This window comes from Anas acuta, chromosome 13, assembly GCF_963932015.1.
Source record: "Anas acuta chromosome 13, bAnaAcu1.1, whole genome shotgun sequence".
NCBI lineage: Eukaryota > Metazoa > Chordata > Aves > Anseriformes > Anatidae > Anas > Anas acuta.
In genome coordinates this window covers 3,497,546-3,517,745 of record NC_088991.1, presented here as the reverse complement: position 1 = coordinate 3,517,745, position 20,200 = coordinate 3,497,546, and the positions used below count along the sequence as shown (strand labels likewise).

The 20,200-nt window shown below is 41.1% G+C and overlaps 1 protein-coding gene across 22 annotated transcripts in view; it reads left to right on the top strand.

Annotated features, from left to right (window-relative positions):
• AMMECR1 (AMMECR nuclear protein 1) overlaps window positions 1-20,200 on the top strand; it is a 112,493-nt gene that overhangs the window by 47,729 nt on the left and 44,564 nt on the right. For 7 of the 22 annotated variants that reach the window (XR_011101087.1, XR_011101086.1, XR_011101085.1 and 4 more), the window contains exons 3-4: window positions 16,048-16,158; window positions 16,578-16,681. Coding sequence is in view for 13 of the 22 variants with exons in the window: in XM_068697136.1 (XP_068553237.1) it covers window positions 16,048-16,158; window positions 16,578-16,681 (215 nt within the window). In the remaining 9 variants the exon portion in view is untranslated. Of the gene's footprint in view, window positions 1-16,047; window positions 16,159-16,577; window positions 16,682-17,144; window positions 18,298-19,387; window positions 19,445-20,200 lie in introns of those variants that run through there. The other 15 variants (XR_011101079.1, XR_011101083.1, XR_011101080.1 and 12 more) reach the window with 6 other exon arrangements.

The following is a 20,200-nucleotide window of genomic DNA, read 5'->3' as shown; positions in this document are numbered from 1 at the left end:
TTATACTGAGGTTTTGGGACCGCTCTGAGTGCTCCAAATGTTTTAATCAAAATGCGTGTTCCAGGATCTCTGAGAGCAAACAGGGAGCCGTTTAGAGAGAAGGGCGTCAACCCCAACAGACTTGTAACGGGCACGTGGCACGCAGTACCTCCAGTGTCACTTCATTTCCTCTTCCTCCTTGTCAAAAGCTGGTCACCAGCTAGGAGACAGGCTTAAGTATGAAAAGATGGCGGGAGGCAGGAAGGACCAAAAAGCCAAAGGAGGTAGAAGTTGGGGGGGGGAAGTAATAAAAGCGCAAAAGATGCTCTGAATATGGAAATGTAGAAACCAGCCCAATGGGCAGAATGACTTTTAAAGCCTAATGAGTTCAGAGTCTGATGGAGAGAGAAGTAAACACTTGAACTATCAGTTCCCAAATAAGCCATTGGTTTTTAAACTTGCATACACCAATGTTACTTGGCACTGAGGATATGTGAGTGCAACTGCTTCCTGTAAGGAGCTACGTAAAAATGAGCTGCTGTGGCTTCTGTGTCAGTGCTGCTCTTCTCATCACCTTTTCGTTGAGCAGTGCCAACAGTGGACATTGCTGCTGGATTTCTCTAGTGTTCGTTGAATAAATTCTGGTTTGGGTTGCTTAGTTCTATTATTCCTGTACCTTCTGCCATCTCAAACTGTATGAGGCCTGTGCTGGTCTGAGGGCTGCTATGTGGTTATGGCCCTGTTAGGAAACATGGTACAGTGAGCAATTCCTGTGGTAGTGCTTCATAAGAGCTGGAATCAACTAGGCCGGGTGCTAAGCTATCCTATCCGCTCTCATGCGTGGTGTTGTGCCGCTCAGATAAGCACACTTGTCTGGAAGCAGCTCAGGGATGCGTCCCCTGAAGCCGCATTGCTCCCTCGGGATCTGTTCGGGAAGGCTTGTAGGCACTTTGCGTAGAAAGGGTGTGTAAAGCAGTGTGCCTTTGGGGGAAGAAGGGGGCAAAATTCATTGTCTAGTGACTTATGTTGTTAAAATGGAGATAACTTTTCTGTTTGTTTCTGAGGTTCAATGTGTTCAGCCTGCTGGTCTGGGCTTGCATAGGATTAGCAGAAGTTCACAAGACAGAAGGCAAACACTACGAGGCAGAGGTAAATGTGGAGGAACAGGGATCGTGGTGTGGGTGATCACAAAGTACTGTGATAACACCCTGCTGAGGAGCCTTGGCATCGCAGTCGCTGTGTTTTAGAGAGGATGTAAACCCTTGTCCATTCTGGTAGTTCCTTTTTATTTCCATAACTTCTGTTATTTAGGGCTCACTGACTTGTTCGGCTCAGTATTCAGAGGAAGATTCTTTCACCGCTATTCTTCTCTTCCACAATCTTCCAGAGGAATGAGGAATTTTTGGTTTTATTTTTCCCTGATTTTTTTCTCCTGATGTCTACTCTGAAGTCATGTTCTCCTCCCTTTTTTTTTGTGTGTGGATGACAGCTTTGTGCCACTGTTCTTCATCATTGCAAAGACTATTTGAAATTGGAAATGACTAATGGTTTCCCTGTTGCACGCGTGATTCTGACAAGAAATAGTAAACATGAGGGCTGTGTTAACACTGTTGCTAAGATCAGCAGCCAAGGTGCTGGAATAACCTTGTGATGTTGCATTGGCTAATACTTGGGTCATATTTGGAAAGCTGTCTACACAGCTGTATGGGCTAGAGCTGTTTCGAAGGTTTGATTTTTAAAAACAGAGCAGAAGAACCCACTGTGCTGTATTGGGAGCACAGGCCCCGAACTGTATGCTTTCTGAGGGCTAGGAAGTTTCTCTTCTCTTGCCTATACTTCCTGTCCTAAATGCATAAGGTGTTGGATCCTAAGTTAAATTTCATCCTAATGTTTTGGAAATACAGATGGCTTTAGTGGCTGAAGGACAGCCTTGAGGGATTGATGTTCTGGAGATACCCAGTGCTAGGTGACTTAATTTAACTTGATGATTTAGCAACTATCCAGATGTATAAACTTTAGGTTTGCTAATGGAGTTGTAAAACTGCTTGATGGATCTGGGAGTTGATCGTGGTAGAAAGCTGCAGCTGGAACATTGTTGAAGCAGTGTAATTTGAAGCAGTATGAGCTGATAAACCGGTATATCCTTCTGGTTAGCGTGTGCGTGCTTGGCTGTATGTTAGTGCAAACACCATGACAAATCAGTCCCTCATACAGACTCGATTTATGCGCAGTCTGGTTTGTCATTATGGAAATTTGGGGTATAAACATTCCATTTAGAGGAAAATTCACAGGTCTTACCCTAAAAACAGATGTATAGACTTGAAGATGCATCAGTAACGCTAGGCAACGCAGCAAGCAATCAGATGGGTGACCTGCATGGAAGGTGCCACCCCCAGGAATTTCCAGGAGCTCCGTGGCCTGGAGCTGCTGCAGCATAAGTGAGCAGTTTTTGGCACCCTTACAGTGCTGAAGAACATCTCTGTCTTGAATACAATGATTTTTAAATTCGTTTGCTGAAAATGCAGTTATATGGTGCTGCAAATAATTATGTTTAGTTTCAAATATGCTTTCAGGCTCTAGGACAGAGGTGCATAAACCTGGCTTTGTTCTGACCCGTTCTTCTCTGCCTGCATAGAACCTAACATTTGCTGCTGGTTTTGTTTCTCTGGAACTGCAAATCTTCAAATCTTTTTTTAGCAGTACTAAATAAGCCTGCATAATCAACTTGTGTGATTTCTTAGCAGTTCTGGATTTTGTTACATATAAATATTTATTTTAGTAAAGTGAACAGAGAACTTAAAAACATGTCAGAGAAACTCAATTCATTTTATGAAGTTGGTGGGTTGTCTTATGGGAGCTGGAGGGAAAAGGTGTAGATGACTTACTCTGTCATTGCGTAGTAGTTGTCTGATGGAGAGCTGTCCATTTGGGCATACCTCCATGTTCTCCATGCCTCCCTACCCCATAAGTTGTTACTTGTACCTTTTCTTTTCTGGAGTGCTGCCCATATTGCTTCAATTTGTATGATGGTAGCATACAAAAACAACAGCACTGTTTGTTCAACTGAATGAACAAACATATCACCTGATTGTGTATGTGAATTTCTATCAATCTTTTTCTATTTTTAATTTAAGTTGGTGAAATCATTTCAATTTTAATAAATTGAATGCAACTTTAATTATGGTCTTGTAGGTTCACTTTAGAAAATGATGTGCCATTAAGCACTCCTCTTTATTTTTAACCCTGATTATGCTGCTGTTTAAACTAGATTTTCTTAAAATAGTAGCTGCTTGCTGACCCGCCTGAAGATTAGCTGCTTAGATAAGCAGAACTTGCTAACAAATTCACACCTCGCAGTTCAAGTTTTGATTGCAAGGCTGATCTCTCTGGGGCATGTAATGATTTCAGGAAAGCCACCAAATCTGGGAAATCCATTATATGGGTAAAGAAGTCTCAAAATGATTTTCTGAAGCACAGTAGTGTAAAGAGTTGCTCATTTGATCATTCAGTGTTGACAATGACTGAGAGAATATGCTGTGCTCTCAGAAGTACTTTAACTTTTTCAGTAATTCTGCAGGTTTTTAAAGTAGGAATTTGCATCTATCATCTGAAGCTGGTATGTCGTGATGTTTGTCTTTGGGTCATTGTGTTTTGGCAATAATGAACCTTCTTCATTGACTGACTGTGGTGAGGGACTAATGCAGCATAGTCTGTTTTTAAGAATCTCAGTGTATTTCCACAGGAGGAAGAAGCATGTTAGCACAGACTAAATTACCTCCTGTTAGGGGAAATGTTTTTTCAGACGTGTCCCATTCTTTTGGAATTTTGCTAGAGGAAATGATTTTTCTGGTAAAGTGTGTGTGTGTGTGTGTCTATAACTGGGCACAGGCAGAATAATAGATTTCAGACACTTTACTCAGCAGCTAATTCTTTTTCCTATTGTGTAAAAGTAGTCAAGCAAGTAGTGTTTTGTTTTGTTGTTTTTTTTTGGTTTTGTTTTTTTTTCTCATGTCAATATATGTGTTAAATAGCACTGTAGTGGAAAAAATAGCTTTCAGTTTGCATCTAGGCTAACTGGGCTGAAGGAGAAACTATAGAAGTCTTTAAGGCGAGTTAATTCCAGGGGAAAAAATACCCTTTGAGGGGCTTTTATATTGGTGTTCAGAATAGGAAAGATATCCATGGACTTCCTCAGTTTTTCACTCAAGAGCCTACTTTGAGTTTCTAGTTAAAAGTGCTGAGTAAACTGGCTTCTATTCTTGATTCAGAAAGAACTTAGCTCTGAAGGAAACCTTGAATAGTACCTTGAACCTCACTGAAGCTACTCAGTTCTGTTGTTTTAAGCAGTAAAATGGTTTCTGATCTTTAGAATATGGATAATGTTACTCATATCTCTATTCATTTCTGTAATACCACTACACAGAAATAAATGGACAGAAGCTTTCAAGATGAAAGTGCTTTTTCTTGTATGTTTTGGTTTTGATCCTGGCGGTTTGTAAGGACAGTCATCTGTCCTACAATTTAGAAGAGTTTCATGTGTGAATTGTCCCTTTGTTATTTCAGGTTGCATCATACAGAATCAAAAAACGAGCCTGAAGTAAACATCAGGAGGACATTTGGTCTAGTCTCTTGTTACAGGGCAGAATCAAATATATTTACAGGATTCCTGACAGTGGTCTGTTTGTGAAGGCCTTTAAGATACACTGATGGTGGCACTTGTACATCTTTCTAGGCAGCCAATCCCAGAAATCGTGTTTCTTAGCATTAATATTTTTAAAGTTAATACTGACCTTGAATTTTTCCTACCATAATTGAATCCTTTCACTTCTGGAACTGTCCAATGAGGATATAGGGAACAGATTGTTTTCATTGCCTTTGCAAAAAGCGTTTTTCATATTTGATAGCTCTTAGATGTCTACTTAGACTCTTCTTCCATAGCCTAAACCCTAGTCTTTTCCATCTCTTTTCCTAGCTCACAGCTAGCAGATCTCTGGTGGCTCTTGTAGATGCTTCTCTTAGTCAACACCTTCCTTGGAGTGTTACTCCAAAAAACCTTTTCCTTTCTGATGCTTGGGCCTTATCAGTGCCTTGCTGCTTTTGTTTGTGTTGGTGCAGCCTCACCTTAAAAGTCTGAGAGAGCCTCCAAAGGAGGGCTACAAAGATGGTGAATGGTCTGGAGGGGGAGGCGTGTGAGGAGCAGCTGAGGGCCCTCTGTTTGTTCAGCCCCGAGCAGGCCGAGGGGAGGCCTCATGGCGGCCTGCAGCTCCCTCACGAGGGGAGCGGAGGGGCAGGCGCTGAGCTCTGCTCTCTGGGGACAGCGCCAGGACCCGAGGGGACGGCATGGAGCTGGGACAGGGGAGGGTCAGGCTGGGGGTTAGGGAAAGGGTCTGCACCCAGAGGTGGTCGGGCGCTGGGACAGGCTGCCCAGGGATATGGTCACAGCACCGAGCTGCCAGGGCTCAAGGAGCGTTTGGACAATGCTCTCAGACACAGGGTCTGATTTCTGTGTGGAGCCATGGGTTGAACTCAATGGTCCTTGTGGGTCCCTTCCAACCCAGGATATTCTGTGATTCCTTGATTTCCCGTTTGATCTCCCATTTCATACAGGCCCAATGTTCAATGTTAGAAGTGCTCTAAGTTCACTTGTTACTATGTTGTCTATTCCTGTTGTTGAATTATTCCCATCTGATTGTAAAACTTCACTTGTTAAATTATGTTCTGTAGCATTCCCTTCTTTCTCTTGCCATACAGGTCTTCAGTCTGATAAGATCTTAATTTTTGCAGTGTGTTTCCTTGTGGTGCAAGTTTATTAAGTGAATTCTTTCCCATCACTCAGATGCTTGATGAAAACACTGACTAAGACAAGACATGAGCAATACCAGATGCAAGACATGTTTCTGTAGAGCACAGCTTGGTGAAGAGCTCTGTTGGTGATCTCCACTGGTGCACGGTTTTGACCCTGTTTTGTAGATGAGTCATCTGGACCATGTTTTGCTATCTTACTTAAAAGACAGTGTCAAAAAGCCTTACTAAAATCAAAATACGTTTTAATTCTCTCCTTAAGGCAAGGCCTGTTAGAGAAGACAAGTTTGTTTTGGCATGAAATGGATAACAGCCAAATTTGACAAGTGTATTTTCTTGTTTTGTAGGACTTTTTCTTTCAGTATTTTTCTAGGAATCAGAGCTCATTATGCTGAAAAAAAAAAATCCTGAAATTCACACAGCCAAAAAAGAAGTATCACTTTTTTGTCTTCTCTAGGTTTTAAATTTTTTCTCTTTGCTATGTCCTGGCATCTCAACACATTCTTGAAGACAACTATTTTAGTTCTGGGATTGCTTCAGTTACTTTAAAGTTAAAGCTTAGCTTTATTTAGCTGGCCCAAGGTATTTAAATACAATCTAATTTGGTTGAACAGTGTCTTTTCCTATTCTAGTCAACCTTTTTATTTTATTTTTTTTTGTGGTTTTGTTTGTTTGTTCTTTGCCATTCTCCTTTCTTCCCCTTTGAACGCTCCTGAACTCTTGTCTTTTCATGGTCACTCTCGCTTCAGATTTCTTTTCCGAGTGGAAAAGTGATAGTAAGGAAACTATTAAAATGAAATCTAGATCTTCTCAATCTGTTTCCACACCCTCTGAGTTTAAAAACAAACAACAAAAGAACAGGAGGGACAGGAGCCACAAGCATGCTGCAAGAGCTTCCTTCACTTTCTTGTTTCTTACCAGATTTCTTCCAGCATAGATCTGGTAAGCCAAAATGTCTTTGGAGCACGTTGTGTACTTTTATGATTCTCTTCCAGAAAGGCGCCCACCGGGTTTTTGTTGTTGTTGTCTAGCTCCATAACATCATCCATCAAGTTTTCCCTTTCATCACAAACAAGATACTTTCAACATATCTATCCTCCCCGTGCCTTGAAGCATAGGTGCAGATGCCCTTGATAAAGCTATCAGTGTGCGTGCACCCACCTCCTTCATTATTAAGCTATATTCTCTTATATTGAGTAACGTGAATTAGTTCACTGAATGTGAACTGAATGGAAATGCCACAGCCTAGAGAATAACAAAGCTTAGATTGCATCGGTGAGTAGGGAGACTGCTTTGTGTGATTCTGAATAAGGCATCGGTCGTGCAAGGGGTCTCAGCTGACTGTTCTGATGATAGACTTGGTCTTTTTGTTCTAGTTTGAAACACCATTACATGATTGTTCAGCATTCTTGTCAGTTTCAGTGTGATTCTGAATAAGATAAAAAAAAAAAGTTTTAACTTAAAAAAAAAAAAAATCAAATGTCTAGAATTCAGGACTTGTTCACTTTTTCACTGTTGTGAAACAGAAAGGAACAGAAAGGCAAAAAGCCTTTGCAACTTTGCTTGGTTAGACTGCTTCCTGGGAGTGCTGTGCTTGGAGATGCTTGGAGCTGATTAGAAGCACTGTGGTCCCACAAAGGGATCACCATTCTGAATTTTTAAGTGTTTGATCCTACAGCCTTGGATGGCAAGTAATACTAGACCTGTAAAGACTTTATTCCCTTCCTTGTTACAACAGTTGATAGGTTAAATTGCTATTATTAAAATGTCTGTCTAGATACCATGAGCTTTCAGATCATGAAGTTAAATTCTTTTCACTTCCAAGTCCTATGAGTTTTCTATTACTTGAGAATCTTGAAGTGAAATCAGAAAGATAAGTCCTCACTCAACTTTCATAAAGGTAGAGAAATATTTTTGATCTGTTACCTCTCCTTTCCCCCATTTTTCCTTCCTTCCCCTCCCTTCTTTTTCTGCCTATCCATAACAAAGAGGAGAAACTTTTCATACTGCTTCTAACGGTACAAGAAAAGACCCGTGTATTCATGCTTTGTGCCTCTTCCACCTTCCGAATTAAAGAATCCCTTCCCTTTTCTATTAAAACTACCAGTAAATAAAAGTCAGCTTGTATCCAGTACTGCTTTATATTAAAATAATGTATTTTTAACAGTACTAACTACACAGTGCCAGCATGCTGACTCTGACTGTGATAGCTGATTACTAAAATAGCTTGCACACTTTTACTTTCAGTTGAAGTATTTTCAGTAACATATCATAGCAAGTAGGTCACTAATTTTTTTTAGGGGATTTTTATTGTGAAACATTAACGAGAAATAGGCTTAGGGCACTGGGTAAGCATGGTATATAAGAGAATACTTTGATGCTTTCTTTTGATATTTATATAGGTTTAAACCTTGTAACCTTCATGTATGGTGCATCAGTTCTCTACAAGTTGTAACAGATCAATGCTCAACTGAAGTACAGGGTTATCTCAGTTTCTTCACTAATGAAAAAGGCGTAAAAGTAGCTGAAGTGACACATGGGGCAGGACTCTGGGTGACCCATGCTCTTGTTCAGCCACACATTTTCTGGCTAGCCTCTCAGGTCAGTGTTTAGGATAAGTAGGATATTGGATACATGCATATGTTTTAGTCCATCAAGGAGATGACATCTCTTTCTTTCTACAGTTGCATATGGCCCTTCTGATAACTGCAATTTTATATTAAAAAAAAAAAAGTAGTATTACTTTAGGCTTTTATGGTGTTGCAACTGTCTCTTTAATTCAGTTTCCCAACTGAAAGTAGGGAAAAAACAATATACCATCAGCTGGTAGAGCAGCCCACAGCAAATAATTGAAACAGTTGTCTGCTTTGCAAGATCTATTTAGATTAGAGCTGGGCAAGACTTTTCAATAAATAGTAAATTAGGCAATGGCTGGATGGAAAGTTTTATCTCCAGGTCACTTGTGAATTTGCTGACACCAGTAAGCAGCTTCAGATGGAAATATTTTTTCAGTGTCTACACCCCCAAACACAAAATAAAGAGCCTTATGAAAGAGGAACAATTAGGACGTTTACAGAATTTTCTTAGAGCCTAGGTTTGGTCTCTTCTGCCTCTGTGCACTCTGAAGCCTCTTCCACCAGTTTTCGGCTACTGGGTGTTCAAGGTGCTTTGCCTGACTTCTGTTAGCTCTGGCAGGAGGGTATGTCAGAGGTAGCTGGCACTGCGGTGAGAAGCTGGGTAACCCATCAAGGACGTTTCCAAGTCTCTCAGTTCAAGATGGCTCACTCCCAAGCCCGGAGCTGTTTTGCTTTTTAATAAGATGCTTCACCCTGAATTGAGTAAGAGGATGACGTGAAGCTGATTGTTAGAGCCCTCGCAGGCAAGTGCGGCATCTGTTCTAATGAATGTTTCAAAAAAACACAACCAAAAAATTCATATGAGGGAGGGAGGGATCCTGAGCCAGAAAGGCAAGAGCGTTCTACTCTAGCATTCATGTGGGATATGTGGGCTCCAACTTCTTTAGGCAAAAAAACGACCCAGATCTCTAGCATGTGATGCATATCCTACGTGGCTGGATGAAAGGGACTCCTGAGTATCACGTCTGCCTCCTCTTCTGCTTTTACTGAAGTTTTTCACTTCTGTTGTTTTTCTTTCAAGTGCCTGGAGGTGCAGATTTTCATTTCAGGTCTAACAAGATGTTGCTCATAAAAAAAAAAAAAAAAGATAAGAGGAAAATAAGCTTTTTTTTTCATAAGTTGAAAAGTTACATATTTACTCAGCTGTTCTTGATGTCGATATCTGGAGTTTGGCACTGTACTGCAAACCTGAGATCTGAGGCTGTTAAATGGCTAGTTTATTTGTGGATTTTTACTGGCTTTAAAACATAAGAAGAGCACTGGAGGCTTGAAGGAAAGAAGGAAAAAGGCAAACAGCTGAAACCAAGGATGCCTATAAAAAGCAGAAGAACGCTACTAAAAAGAAAGACATTCTTTGCATAGTTGGTCTGTTTCTATGAGCAGGTTTTCTGTTGCCTTTGATTAGTGTAAGAACAGAAATGCTTTGTAAGGTTGTGAATGACAGATTTGGACGTGTATTAGGCTGTGAGACTAGATCCTAAAATGTTGCGGTCAGTGTTTCTAGTTCAGAGATGGAAGCACTAATGTGGGTAAAAGACCTTCCCTCCTCTGTAATACAGTTCTGGACAGTGATCTTCATGATGGTGAATAGAAACTGGAAAAAGGTGCAGAGAGCTGTGATGGTCAGAATGGGAAGAACCCGCTTAAGGGGAAGCTGAATGAACATGACCTGTTTAGCTCAGCACAGTGAAGGCTGATATATTCTTTCTGTAAATACTTCGGGGAATAATAACCAGGAAGGGAATTGAACTCCTTAAGCTAAAGGACAAGGCCAGTACAAGAATAGCTAGGCATGAGCTGACAGGGAATACGTTTTGGCAGGAAATTGGAGTATTTTCAGAGGTCTTGAACTTCAATGAGGTTTCAAGGCAAATTTCTAATTTTTCTTTCTTTTTTTTTTTTTTGTCCCATTATTTCTAGAGCTTTTTAAGATAAAGAATATAGATCCTTTATGAACAAAATTATATAATGTAATTATTCCTTATGATAGCAGGAGCCCTGAAGGTCTCTTTTGGCCTTATTTTGTGAATTTTAAGAGTTAGAATCCTCTTGGGTCACTGACTTCTCTGAACCTTTGGTCCATATTATGCTTTGAAGATGTCTGTGAAGGTAATTAGGAAAAGTAGTTCTGTTCAGTAGGCTTAAATCTTACATGCAGACATGCTGACACCTTTAGTAGCTCCTGGGGAACAGGGAGGCATGACTGGGGGAAGCAGCAACTGAGATACTGGAAAAATATCTGAAGGCAGATTTTTGTGTTGTAGCTAGCTACCAGTGATGGTTCATTTAGACAGTGGATAGAGGTTTAAATTTAGTATGGTTTGTATGGTCATGTTACTAGTGGTACAATTATACAGCTATATAACCTTTACTTTTTCTTTTTGTGTTTGTTGACAAGAACCTTCAAAGCACATGCAAATGTTTCAGCAATCTATTTGACATTCATTTGGTTGTCTCAGCACATTTTCTGATATTGTGTCCTTTTAAAGTAGCAGTAATGAGGCCATCCTAGAAGGAATTCCATTTTGACAAGAAAGTAAATGCATGTATGTTTCTCTGAATTATAGCATTCTGCTAAGTATATTACAAATAATAAATCTCATAATCCAAAGATAAAGGTCAAGAGAATAATCCTGCGGTCCGATTTGAGTCCTACTCAGGCTTGCTTCTCTGAAGTGGGGAAAAGGCATGTGAAGCCATTGCAGTCTGCTAATTATGTTGGTACCATTTAGGTGATCTGGATACAGGTCTTGAAAATGTTAGTCAAGTGCTGCTTGATGATCTGAGTGGAGAAGTCACAGTGTTACGTTCTGTGTTACACTAAATGGGAGGTAGTGTCCCTCCGGGCTTTATGCTCTTTGTTGTTTGTTTGTTGTTGTGTTGTTGTTTTTCTTAAATCAGAGAATCATAGAGCACGCCAAGTTGGAAGGGGCCCACAAGGGTCATCAAGTCCTGTGTTTTTTTATTTTGTTCTCAAAAAAAAAAACCACAAAAAAGCCACAAGAAATAAAAGTAAATCCAAAAGAAAGATACGCCTTAAGCTTCCTCTTCCCTTCATTGTCCTGGAAAGAAGGGAACTTGCCCAGTTTAATCAAATAAAGGAGGAAGTTGCTCTACCAGCAGGCCATAATGTGTTCGGGAAAGTTGTGAAAGGGCCGGATGCTGCTGGATCAGTGCTGTAGAGATTGAGAGGTGTGTGTGTGTTCTCCCTGCCATGTGATGAAGACCTTGTGCCACACCAGAGAAAGCAAATGGGATAGGAGGATAAAAGGGAGTACACGCTATGAAATGAAGTGGGAGTCCAACAACACACATCCATGTGTATATGTCTCCAGTGCAGTTACATCTGTCTGGGTCTCTCTGTCCAGTGATTGACGCAGTCGTGCAGTGACTGAGCTGCTCAGATACTAAAGCTCTTAGCCTTTGTATAACGTAAGAAACTTAGCAGGGCTGGAAAAGGAGGTTCCCTGTTTCACCAAGAAAGAAACTTTTTTGATTTTACTGGTCATTGAAAAGGAGTCGGACAAGACATAATTACCGAAGGCTGATTTACAATTGTGTTGTTAATCTTGCTCGTTATTTGCCACTGATAGTAGTAATAGATAAAGATTATTTTTCTTTTTTTTTTTGGATGTAGTCAACTTTTGTTTTTTTTAATCTATCCGTGCTTCTGGATCTGCTCTTCTCCTTAAAGGCACACATGGTAATTACATTTGCTCTGTAATCTCCTCTTCTCAGATGCTAGCCTGAGATAGATTACCTCATGTTAGACGTCTTGATCTTCATAGCAATGACTGTGGGCTGGATAGTAAGGACACTATGGAGAGAAAAAGGCTATAAAGAGAAACAAGGCATATTCAGCACAGTGGCTTGTACATGCACATAATGCTGGCGAGCAGTGACTAATCAGGTAGGTTTGGAGAGAGTCAAGCATCCTTAAGAGAGTCAAGCATCCTTAAGTGTCTTGAGATGGTTGCAGGTGTTCTAAATGTCACTGAGGCACCTTGCTTCTGTCAGCCTTTGTGCAGCGTGGCTCTGGCCTTCATACCATGAGTGATGTGTGTTTATACCTGAATAGCCTTCTCACAAACACTAAAGCCAGATTTAAGGGGAAGGGGCTGAAGGCAGGTGTTTGTTCTGCAGAAACATGACCCTACTTGTGATCAAGAGTACCGTGTCAAAAAATAAGAAGTAATTTCAGTATTCTTAAGCCTAATAGTAAGAGAAAGTGCAGGTGTGTTTGTGTAACTCACTTTGATTTGTGTACTTTCTGGAAAACATATAGAGAGATTTTGTGTACGTGTATGTTCATGTGCTTTCCTTCTCTATGCACCCCTGTTTATCTCAGGATTACAAATCATCTTCTTAGAGCTGAGAGGACTGCTTATCCAGGAGCTGTGTGCAATTCCTTGAGAAATTCATGTTTGTGTAGCTTTCTTATGTTTGTGTATTGATACAGTGCTACAGAAATACAATGAAAACTTCGGTCCCAGAAAGTTCACAGAATCACAGAACTGTAGGGGGGGTTGGAAGGGACCTCGAAAGATCATCGGGTCCAACCCCCCTGCCAAAGCAGGTTCCTCAGAGCAGGCTGCCCAGGTAGGCGTCCAGACAGGCCTTAAATATCTCCAGAGAAGGAGACTCCACAACCTTGCTGGGCAGCCTGTTCCAGTGCTCCGTCACCCTCACTGTGAAGAAGTTCTTTCGCATGTTGGTGCAGAACTTCCTGGGCTCTAACTTGCAGCCATTGCCCCTTGTCCTATCCCCACAAACCACTGAGAAGAGGTTGGCAAAATCCTTCTGTCCCCCACCCCTCAGATACATACACGGAGGAGATCCCCTCAGTCTTCTCTTCTCCAGGCTGAACAGACCCAGGTCTCTCAGCCTTTCTTCATGGGGAAGATGCTCCAGGCCCCGTATCATCTTTGTGGCCCTCCGCTGGACTCTTTCCAGGAGATCCCTGTCTTTCTTGTACCCGGGAGCCCAGAACTGGACACTGAACTCCAGGTGAGGGAGTAGAGGGGGAGGATCACCTCCCTTGACCTGCTGGCCATGCTCCTTTTAGTGCACGCCAGGATCCCATTGGCCCTCTTGGCCACGAGGGCACAGTGCTGGCTCGTGGTCAGCCTGTCGTCCACCGGGACCCCCAGGTCCTTTTTGTCAGCTTTCCTCTCCAGCAGGTCATCCCCCAGCCTGTACTGATACTTCGGGTTGTTCCTTCCCAGGTGCAGGACTCTACACTTGCTCTTATTAAATCTCATTTGGTTTCTTCCTGCCCATCTCTCCAGCCGGTCCAGGTCTCGCTGAATGGCAGCACAGCCTTCTGGCATGTCAGCCACTCCTCCCAGCTTTGTGTCATCGGCGTACTTGCTGAGGGCAGACACTATTCCCTCATCAAGGTCATTGATGAAGATGTTGAACAAGACTGGACCCAGCACCAACCCCTGGGGAACACCGCTAGTCACAGGTCTCCAGCCGGACTCTGCGCCGCCGATCACCACCCTCTGAGCTTGGCCAGTTCTCAACCCACTTTGCCGTCCACTCCTCTATCCCACACTTCCTCAGCTTTGCTCTCGGGATGTCATGGGAGACAGTATCAAAAGCCTTGCTACAGTCAAGGTAGATGACATCCACTGCTCTCCCCTCATCTACCCAGCTGGTGATGCCATCACAGAAGGCAATGAGGTTGGTCGAGCACGACTTGCCCTTGGTGAACCCATGCTGACTACTCCTCATAAGCTTCTTCTCTTCCAGCTGCTTGGAGATGGCATCCAGAACAAGGTGCTCCAACACCTTTCCAGGGACAGAGGTGAGACTGACTGGCCTGTAGTTTCCCGGATCCTCCTTCCTGCCCTTCTTGAAGACCGGAATGACATTGGCTATCCTCCAGTCTTCAGGCACCTCTCCTGTTCTCCAGGACCTTTCAAAGATTGATAGAGAGCGGTTCAGCGATCACCTCTGCCAACTCCCTTAGCACACGCGGATGCATCCCATCGGTACCCATGGATTTGTGTGCATTGAGCCCACTCAGATGCTCCCGAACCACTCTCACATCCACCAGGGGGGAGCCGTCCATTTCCCAGACCCTTTGTCCTATTGCCAGGGGCGAGGAGTCCCGGGAAAGTGTCCTTGAAGCAAAGACTGAAGCACAGAAAGCATTCAGTATCTCTGCCTTCTCAGCGTCTCCCGTGACCAGGACACTCCCTCATTCAGCAAGGGACCCACATTATCCCTAGTCTTCCTTTTGCTGTTTACATACTTGAAAAAACCCGTCTTACTATCCTTTATCTCTTTTGCAAGCCTCATCTCTAGGTGGGCTTTAGCCTTCCTTATTGCATCCCTGCAGGCCCTGACAACACATCTATACTCCTCCCAAGAGGACAGGCCCTTTTTCCATATTTCATAGACCATTCTCTTCCTTTTGATCTTATTGATAAGCTCCTCGCTCATCCATGTGGGTTTCCTGCCCCCCTTCCCCGATGTCCTATTCCTCAGGATGCACCGACCCTGAGCATGGAAGAAGTGCTGTTTAAATGTAGCCCAGCTGCCACATGCACCCTTGCCTTCTAGCAACCTAGCCCATGAGATACTCCCAAGCAGGTCCTGTAAGAGGTCGAAGTTGGCTCTCCGTGAAGTCCAGGGTAGCAATCCTGCTTGTAGCCTTACTTCCTTTGCCTGGTTCCATCTGGAACTCCACCATCTCATGGGCACTGCATCCCAAGCTGCCCCTGACCTTCACATCCCTAACAAGCCCATCCCTGTTGGTAAGGACAAGGTCCAGGAGCACCCCCCACCTCGTCAGCTCCTCCACCACCTGCGTCAGAAAATTGTCCTCAACGCATTGTAGGAACCGTTTGGACTGCGCGTGCCTGGCCGAGTTGCTTACCCAGCAGATGTCTGGGTAATTGAAGGCCCCCATGAAAGTTGACTGATTCCTTTTTCACTTAATTTCTGGATTAATACAAAGCTGTTTGTTAACAGAAATATTTCTTTGTAATGGTCACACATATTATGGTGATATATACAGCTTACTAGAGGTTTTGTTCCACTCCTGTTTGTTCATGAGATTCTTAAATGCTGACTGTAGGTGACTTGGGATTCATGGAAAGAATATCCTTTGTTCAGGTAGTCCTTTAAGTTTGGAGAGTGTTCCTAAACTTGTGTGTCTTCCAAGGATTTCTGTTAGTTTCTTGTCTGCACTGTTAAAGACAAAAGTGCATTCAGGTGGAGGGCTGGTTAATGTGTCACAGGTATTCTTCTCTTCTGTTAAAGTTTCTTTATTTATAGATGTCTAAGGAGAAGCTTTTCCCATTCTCAAGAGAAAGCTAACTGGTAACGCTGCAAGACATTGAGTGTATGATGTCTGCTGTGAAGGAGAATTTTGTTATGGCTATTAAGTATTCTACTAGTCCTACTTCCTGATACTTTATGCGAGCAAGATTTCTATAGCAGTCAAAAGAATGGCAAAGTACATTTCTAAATACTGTGCCCCCCTCAGATACAGTTACTTTAGACATTTGGCTTCCCCTTGCTCAAAAAGAAAGAGCACAGTTGCTGAAATTCCACGCTGACTGTCAATATTGCTTCTGTGATCATGTCTTTTTTTTTTTCCTTCTCTTCCCTAAAACAGCCCACTGTTTGTAACGTGGAAGATTGGTCGAGATAAACGATTGCGTGGATGCATAGGTACTTTTTCCGCCATGAACCTGCATTCAGGACTCAGGGAGTACACGCTTACTAGGTAAGATTTTGTTTCCTGCAGCCTTGACTTAATTAAATACTCTACTGGGGAGTTGATAGGTGTGTTTTGGTTTGTTTGTTGGTTTGGTTTTTTTTGGCTGTGTCACTGTACTGATCAATGAAAACTTCTATCTCCCTTTGATGCTAAACATCATTGCCTGGTTATTTGACTACTGATGCCATGGGATAATGGTTTCATTTAAACCATAACTTGATCCTTTGTATTATTTTTTACTGGTTTAGAAAACTACTCTCCAGTAGCTTATTGTAACTGACTGTTTTAGTATTTTTTTTTCCCAGTGCTCAGACAAATTTTAAGCTTAATAGTTAATGTGAGGGCAGAAGACCAGAAAGTCAGATTTTGGGATTATCCTATTCACGCTTCTAAAACAGCAGGTATTCTCACCTCTTCTCCATCAGGTGCTTCCAATCAGCTGCAGTTAATTTAATGCTACAAATTTCCATTACATGTTACTCTTCAGATACATCCCAGCCCCCGAGCGGGAAGCTTCTGGATGAGGGAGGTAAGTGATGATAATCCTTCACTCCCCGGCAGCATAATCCTTCATTTTTTTGATCTACACCTAAATTCATTCACCTTAATATTGTTCCATTTTCTTTGCATAGAGTGAAAACTAATCAGTTTATCACTAGAGCTAGTAGTAAGCTTTCTACTTTCTTAAGTTTATTTTCTAAAGAATCAACAGAATTTTGTCCTTTCAGTTGTAATAGACTGTTTATGGTGCTTTAAAATAGAAACTATAATCAGGCATGTAAAGACCTCTAAAATTATCATCACTTAAAATAATTGGTGCCTCCAGATCACTTTAGATTGGAGGCTTTCCTCCATTATGGGATCTTCCTCTTTTGCTGTTAAAGCTTCATGTCAATCCCAGTATTGAGTAAGATTAATATGGGGGAATGTTCTTTCTTACATGTCTCACTAGTTTGTTACAAGCTGTTCATTTTTTGCTTCTGTCTACTCAGCTTGAAGGAATCAACTGCTGGAGTTCCTTACAAACTTCTCTAAGACCTAGTTACCTTTATCCTCTTGGCTTTATTATGTGCTGTGGAATATTTGCTTGTGTCCTTTAAAACCTCAGCAATCAAAATGGTCAGTGAGAAGAAGCTTAAATTCAAAGCAACTCCTCTGTTGAAGGTTAAATGTCTTACAGGTGTAAACATTTGTGAGCCAGATGGGAGGGGGGCTCCTCTAGCCCTCTGCAATAGAATGCTTTTCATTCCTCACAGTGCCCAATCCAGAACAGTGAGCTTGTACAGAAAATTTCCCTCAAAGACTAGGAAGAAGGCGATAGCCCAAAAATAGTCTTACAAACTGATAAAGTATAAGAATGAGGAAATGGAGATGTATCAGATATCTCTTACCAGAATGGAATTCTCACACTTGAAGCTGAGGAGTAGCTGTTTGAAATCCTTGCAATTGATGAAAATTGATCAAAAAATGATGTATGCAAACAGCAGTATTGCTAATAGATTATCCACTGTCACAAATCAAATAGTGCTGTACTCTTGCATAATTTTAATAAATGCTTAAAAGATTCCCGTTGCATCATTTTAATTCTAAAATCTGAAGTCATAGTATAGGAGAAGTGATGCAAAAGTAAAGGGGACTCAAATATTTTCAATGCAGTATTTAAGTAATGGCTGCATTCTTTGGAAGGTTATACCAGGCTATCCAGAGGATAATTCAGTAATATTCAAGAGAAGAAAAATGGAACTACATACCAACCTATTTTTCAAAAGTTGTTGCAAGTAAAATGTCGTGTTATTTTGTGGCATATAGGATTTTATTATCTTTTATGTGGAGCCTTTTTCACATGGATTGCACCAAAAATAAACAAACAAAAAGAAGACAATAACAAAAGTAAAAACGAAAGAACTCAGAAGTGACTGCTGAAGTGTAAAGTTCCTATTTGAATTTACTAAAAAACTGTTCTTTTATCTCTGTCATTATTTAAAAAAAAAAAAAATAGGTAGGGATACCTGGAGCAGTTTTCTTCATGGCATTAGTAATTCCAGCTACAGAGCTTCCAGCAGAGAGTGTTTGAGGAATAAAAGAAGCAGTTTTGAAATGCCTGTGAACTTCTGGAGTTTGGAGTTCCACAAGCCTTGCCCGAAGGTATCAGAAACCAGGACACTGTAACTTGATGTGGGCAGTAGGCTCTTGCAGAAGATACAGCAATTCCTGAAAGTAAACAAAAACTTCTTCAGGGGTGGCAAAATTAATCAGTAAAGTAGGTAGTATGAAGGGGCTCTCCATTTCAGAAAGTGGAATTTGACCACAATTTTCAGTTGAGGATACAGGCAGATATTCTTCTGACTGTATTTTCCTTTAACACTGAAAGGCACTTTTCTTCAGTTACTCTGAAGATACAGCATTGCTGAAAAGAACCAAGTTGTCTGTCTCGTTCATTCTTACATTTTTCAGCACCCTCCATGGAATTGTGGCCAGTTCACATCAGGCAAGATTTTATTACCAATATACTGCATAGTGCTTAGAATCTCAATAAATCAGAATTCCCTTAACCCTAGTAGCAATCTCTAATTGTATATTGCATAGTGTGTGGTGTATACACCTCTACCTGTGTACAGAAAGAAAGAATAACTTTTCAAATAACGATGATTGTTTGTCTGAGGTGAACAATTTCCTTCTTGGGACAAGGACAAACACACGTTTAGAAAACCTTTTTTTGGTCTGTATACAAAAACAGTGAAGAATTGTGACCTAGTATGTTTCTTTTCCCCATTTTGAGCTCTGTAGGTTGTTATGCTGGTATGCTAGTACATTCTAAACAGGAAATTTATGTAGAATGATTCATCATTAATTGGATGCATCTGCCTAAGTCGTGAGGAGGGATGAGAATACCATAGTTAAAAATGCTAGTGCTGTATTCCTAATAAAATCTTAGAATTCAATTTTCTCTGCAGTTATATCAGTGACACGGGAAGGAAGTATATTATTAAAATCCTTTGCAGAATGTTATGAAAACATAGATTCAGAGTTAGTGGCTTCAACATAATTTTACTAAGAGGTTAGTTGAATAAAATCTATCTGTTTTCAAAATGTTTCATTGTGTTGAATATTTAAATTAGGATGTAAGAAGTTTATAATGGGCGAAATAGTTCTTTAGACTGAATGTGTGAATATCCCTTCTGAATGCATAAAAGTAAACCAATCCAGATTATGAAAAATACTTTGTGTTTTCCAGCTCCTTCAAGAAAATACACTGAACTTGGAAGCAGGTTACCGCAGATTTTCCTAACAGGTTGATAAACTACTTTCTTGTGTGTTCTGTTCAGCAGTAAGACTTAAATTTTGGCACTGAAGTTTTAAACTCCTGCTCTTTTACACCTGAGATACTGAATGAAATGGTTTCATTTATTTTATGCATTTTAGTTATTTCTTTTCCAGACGTGTCATATAATTGGAAGTCATACTTCACACTTAGTAGATGTAGCTGTGTCAATTAAGTTTTAACAATTTTTATCCTGTCAAGGCTAGAATATGTATTTTTTCCTTCCCCATATAAATATATATACTTCCCTCCCTAGTATATATGGGGAAAAAAATAGTAGAGAAGATACAAATAAAGAGAGACTGATTGTATGGATTATATGACACACAAATCTTATGTCGTAGAAGAAAGCAGTGAAATAAAACTACAGGGCTGCAAGACTTAAGTGGATTAGCATAGTGGCTGAAAACTGGATTTAAATTTTTAAGTAATATATAAGTCACCATTCTTAACTAGCATAGACCTGTCTCTACTGGCTGTATGATGTAATCAGTCTTTTTGTTGTGTGTTCCACCTGAGAATTATGACTACCTTCGGACATTCAGCCTCGCTTCCATAGATGTGGTTGGTCAAGAAATGCAAACAAAAAGGGAAGCTTGGGATGAGAAATTTAAGATCAAAGGCAATGAAACCTGCAGCCCAACTTTCTCATAATTGAATTTGGGTGTAGAGTCTGTATGACTACTAGTGACCAGTTCACTACCAGTGACTAGACTTCTATCGCCC